General features: G+C 40.0%; 1 protein-coding gene across 1 annotated transcript; it reads right to left on the reverse strand.

Annotated features, from left to right (window-relative positions):
• Positions 1-244: 244 nt before the first annotated feature.
• On the reverse strand, positions 245-4214 carry LOC131672965 (radial spoke head protein 6 homolog A). The gene is made up of 11 exons (XM_058950551.1): positions 4096-4214; positions 3784-3973; positions 3510-3712; positions 3336-3423; positions 2993-3262; positions 2598-2720; positions 2273-2465; positions 1724-1860; positions 1153-1427; positions 421-599; positions 245-300 (listed from the first exon to the last, which is right to left on the reverse strand). The coding sequence occupies exons 1-11, from the start codon at positions 4212-4214 to the stop codon at positions 245-247; spliced, it is 1833 nt and encodes a 610-aa protein (XP_058806534.1).
• Positions 4215-5300: the final 1086 nt, after the last annotated feature.

A 5300-nucleotide genomic window follows, 5' to 3' on the forward strand; every position in this document is an offset into this window, starting at 1 on the left:
CTCAATAATTAACAAATAAAAAGTCAAAATACTAAACATTTTTTATGGATAACAGTTTATTAAAATACTTAGATTTTTTACAATTTAAAAAAAAAATAATCAATTGAACGTATAAATCAAAGTAAATATAGCTTAACAAATAATTAACTACTTGAAAGCTTCACCATATTTGATCAATTAGAGATAAGTATTTAATTGCAGGAATTTTAGAATAAAAAAATTCCTAATTTAATTCCTAAAGTTTTTAATCCTCTTCGCTATCAACAGTTTTCTCGGACTCGTCGTCTTCCTCCTCGTCATCTAGAAAAGTGGAAGAGATCTCAACTCGAAAGAGGAATTTTGCATAATTAAAGGACTTGCTCGAGAACTATAGAACGAGCTTTCATTTCTGTAGGCGTGAACATAATTGCGATTACTAACCGTCAGAAGGTGGCAGTTGGGAGATGCGATAAGTCTCCTCTTCATCGAATGTCGGATCCTGAATTTCCGCAGGTTCCGAATCAATTGGGTACTGGTTTTCAATAGGTGGCATTGTGATTGGACTATAATTGTAAGCATTGTGCTTATGACCCCAGCCAATGTAAACGTTGAAGAATTTCCTGAAAATCGGTATTTATTTATTTACTTATTTTCTGCAGTGAATAAGGAAAAGTATTCTACGTTAGCAATAAATGTACGATGAAAAGTTTACAAGAGTTTCAGGCCTTAAATCGCATTATTAATATTTCAGAATTAATAAATTTCAAAAGCTTTTTAGCAATTCCTTTCATTTATTAAAGTTCTTTTCATTTATTGAAAAATTAACTGCATTAATTTGATATAAAAGTAATGAAATTTCCACTTGTAATAGTCTAACGCAAAAGTTAAATATATGAGGCAGCTATGTTTATGAAATAAAGTGGTGCGTGAAATTTCCGTCAGGCGTGCTTTATCTAAAATCAAGTTATAAAGCGTGAAACGGCGCAGAAAAAGCAGATTAAATCTATCTGTACTGATACAACGCTTTTAATTCTTGGAAGAATGAAATGAATTCCGACAGCAAGGCCATGTAAAAGGCTCAAATATTTGAAAGATCCTTATAAATATAAAGAAAAAATATATAAAGAATTGCATAAATTTAAGATCGGATGGTCATGATGGTTGGAAACCAACTTGTCCGCAGCGATAGCAAAAGCCCCGGGCCAGACATTAGAACGAATGAGAGCTACTGCCGTATCGGGTTGTATTTTGGAAGAGAGTCGTCCAGTCCAAGGTGTCAGCCAGTCCTGTGTAGTATCCTCCGATAGGGGCGTCAACAGTGGCGGTCCGATCTCCTTCTCGATTCCTTTGTCTTTCTCAGAGCCGTTCTGTTCCTCTTTCTCATTTCCGCTATCATCGGCCTCGTCGCCCTCCTCGGCCTCGTCCTCACCCTCGTCTTCTTCGTCACCCTCGAAAACGCGAAAACGCAATTTCGCATTAAATAAACGCGCATAAATCGTCCGCCTCGCAGCCTCCCTTTATTGACTTCCGATAAATTTCGGGCTCGGCGAGAGATTAATGGCTAAGTGATTGCATTTCTGAGCGCATATCGGTCGCTTTTATATAATTTCGACGATGACTTTTATCCTATGCCGAGGGAACTTTTTTCCGTTGCATCGGCTCTAATTACGTTTAATTGATGGGCTTCGATTTTGCGTGGCAAAGTGCGCCGTTAGAGCTTTGATAGTCAAACTGTTATATTTACCTCCTCGGCGCCAGCCTTTCCTGGATCCTGCCATATCACGCGCCCTTGCGCGAGTATACACGGGCTGTGGTGACACCAGTTTGATGACTCAATTAAATCTCTGATCGCTGGTTGCTCGTAGTGACGGTTTATCACCACTCTCTCTGCGCCTACCAAAGTTGCCGTAATATTTGACTTCCTGCGCGTTCTCTTATTTCGTCCAGGATTTATATTCAAGCTTTACGAATTATTCATTTCAGTTTCTTCGAAAGAACATCAATGAAACCGCTAAATAAACCCTCTTTCTCTTATTTTATTTTATGTTTCTAAAAACGTGGCATCGAAATACAAGCTCTCGATTGCACAGTGTACAATTATAAGAAAATCAAGATAAACGTCAAAATATTTCATTTTTTTCTGAGGCCGCTTATATCTTCAATATTTACGTTTTTAAAAGTTCGATGTCGTGCAAAATTATAGTTTTCAACAAATTTGATGCATACGTTACACCCATAAAAATCCATCGTACACAGTAAATACTGATATTCAATGAGCGCATATTAAATATACCATCGGCTTCGTCTTCCTCCTCTTCCTCGTCCTCCGCGTCGCTCTCCTCGTCTTCCATCTCTTCATCATCCTGCTTCCGATTGCCGAATGTAAAATAGCCAATTGGAGAGACATGTGTAGCCGCGCCGATGCGAGCAATCTGTGCGCGTAGATAATTCTTCTCGTTTCCGGGAAACGGCGGGAATGTACGAATCTAGAAAATCATTCCGAGAAAATTGTGACGAGCTCCCATGCACAGCACCACATTTTTTTGTTTTCTTAACAAGTCAGTGCTTTTCATCGTTACTCAAGTATTTTTTAACAAGATAATGCTAGATTCATTTACGTCAGCCTCCAAATTTCCCGTGAATACGTAAATAGTTTGTCGGGCAATGACAATTTGCTCCGGAGTCACTGCTGGTAATTCCACCCAGTCGTCCAATCCCGGTGAATTGCAAACAAAGTAGACCTTAGACAAGTGTTTATGTTAATTATGAATTAATAATTTGTGTATTTCATAGTTTTCGTAATTGAATGTCATAATTATAATTTCATTTAAAGTCACGTATGAATATGTTTGACTTTGCAAGCATTAATCAGAGTGAAAATTCCTTATTGAATAAGAATTTAAAAAAATAATATCTTTTGGCGATTGGTAAAAAGGAAATCTGATTTTGAGCTGTAGACATAAAAAATGTCCGCCTTTAACTGCCTAAGATTGAATTTTCTTATGTACGATACCTTGGCATTGGCGCCAGTGCCAAGTTTTTCAGGAGGCACTTTTGGCGGCGGTAGCCAAGTGTTTTCTGGTATAGGCGGGAACACAAGTTTTAAAGTATCATCTTCCTCCGCAAATCCCGCTTCATTTTCTCCTGCTGAATCGGATAATTTAGTTGCCAGAGCCGCCTCTAGTGCCTCTTTCTCTGCCACTTCTTGTTGAGCTTCTTTCGCGTCCCCATTTGCATCATCTGCATTTTCTCTCTCAGACTTCTGCTGAGCTCTCTCCAGTTCCTACTGATATTTATTTCAAACAGTATTTTAAGCAAGGTATTCCTATTAACTTTATCAGTTTTTGCGAAATTACCTCTAATCTCCGTTCCAATTCGAAATCCGATAAACTAGCTTCAATAACGTAATAATTTTTTGATCTTCCCAAGATTTTCCCCCAAAAGCTTTGAGATAAATTTTTAAGTTCAGTCGGTAATCAAGTGCGAGACTTACGCAAGAGATCGCAAAATCTTTTTGCGAAAAAAATTACCGAACATCTTCTACTTTGATTTTGGCAATTAATTTCCTAATGGCCAAGTTTAGCAGCACAACTTCAGTCCGCGGTAATCCAATATCAACTTGCTCGGAGTAAAATAAGAGTTCAAACAGATTAGGAATGATCGCTCGCGTTTGTACAGCATCGTCTGTTCCTTCATCGACGCTCCGATAATCTTCGTTGATTGCCAAGTGAACCTACAAATTTGATTATTGAAATACGATTTTCTGCGTCGAATGAGAAAATGTTGAAAATGATAAGAGTGTACTTTGAATAAATCGATAAGTTTCTGCGCATCCTTGAATTGTGGTCGTGGCACATGCAAATCACGCAAACAATCGCCTTGCATTCGAAACTTGTCCTCGCGCAATTTCCTACTGTACTCCTCGAAAGCCGTAATAGCGTCATTCGGTCTTTCGGTAAGTATCTTCTTCAATACCTCACTAAGATGATCATGCCTGTGTAGAAAGGAAAAAGGAAAATTTATAAAACGATATGAATCGGCTGAAGATCCAAATATAGTAAAGTCGCGGGCGACGGGCCAACTTTGCTCGGCACGGTGAATTGATTAAAAGCTCACAAGTTATCGCCGGCCGCGGGGCAAAACTTTCGTAAATAAAGTTTAGCGCCCTCAGCTTCGCGCTTAATCGAGGGTGCCTCGTCATCCGTTGGCGGAACTTTGCACCATTCGCCGGCCATTCTTCTGCTTCTTTTCACTACTTCATCGTTCGCGTGTTGAGCAGAAAAAAAAATCAAAAATACAGGGCCACAAGCCAAGTGGCCAATGTAGCTTATCTAACCTCTTTAATGTGGGAGCCAGAGGCGCGAATGTAGCCGCAGAGATACGCACGATTTTCGGCTGTTGAGGAAAAAAAAAGTAAAGAACGTTTGCAGCAGCTTATCGCTGCCTTAATTAATGCCAAAGCGTCTGTGACTGGTATGCAGAGAAGAAGCAAATGCGACAAAGAAAGAGAGCTAAAAATAAAGTAGCTCTATGATAGTGCAGATATGCGGGCGTCTCGTTTCCGTCAAGACAACGCTCGTTCGACGGTATATAGTTGCGGAAGCAGCGGCGGCGGTGGCGGTAGTGGCGACGACAAGCGGATGTGTCGCACGAAAACAACCTCGTTGCGGTGGACACTACGACCCTGATTATATTATAGACATATGCCTCGTATCCAAAAATAAAAAGAATATAACATTGAATTCAAGCAGATACGAAGGTTAAATTGTAGGCTAGTTCGATATGCAGGAAATGTGGTGTGAGTTGGTTTGAAGTTTCGGGGCAATGTCAGTCGTATTTCCGTTGCAAATCAGAAAATTGATAAACCAAAAATGCGTTGCTTCTATTATCAAAAAGTTTCAAATTCAACGGGACATTCTTGCGTTGATATGAGTACGGGTACGATCGCTCGAGTCGTACTATCTAATAATAGTGGGCCGTTTCAGTCAATGAATAGTTCTCTGAATGAACATTGTGTAGTGACGCGCCGCACGTGCCGTCATCTTCTGTATCAGTTCTCTCTTTCTCGCATCCTGAGGCTGGACTATCGGGTATCAGGTGGCCTAAATACGAGAAGCTCGAGGTCGCTGTTCATTTCCTTTTTACACCCACTCGCCACGCTTGCATGTTTAACCATGTGATGATCATTCGACGCAACCGTTAAACGCGCAGCTCGTTCGATGCCTGAACTCCTCGTATCTATTGTTTTCAGCCACCACACAAAAATGACTGATTTGTCCTTGTTGTAGCTTATCTATGGCATGGAAACGCCGGAAAAGTTG

The sequence above is a fragment of the Phymastichus coffea genome, unplaced genomic scaffold (genome assembly GCF_024137745.1).
Source record: "Phymastichus coffea isolate CEN01 unplaced genomic scaffold, Cenicafe_Pcof_1.1 PCOF00163, whole genome shotgun sequence".
NCBI lineage: Eukaryota > Metazoa > Arthropoda > Insecta > Hymenoptera > Eulophidae > Phymastichus > Phymastichus coffea.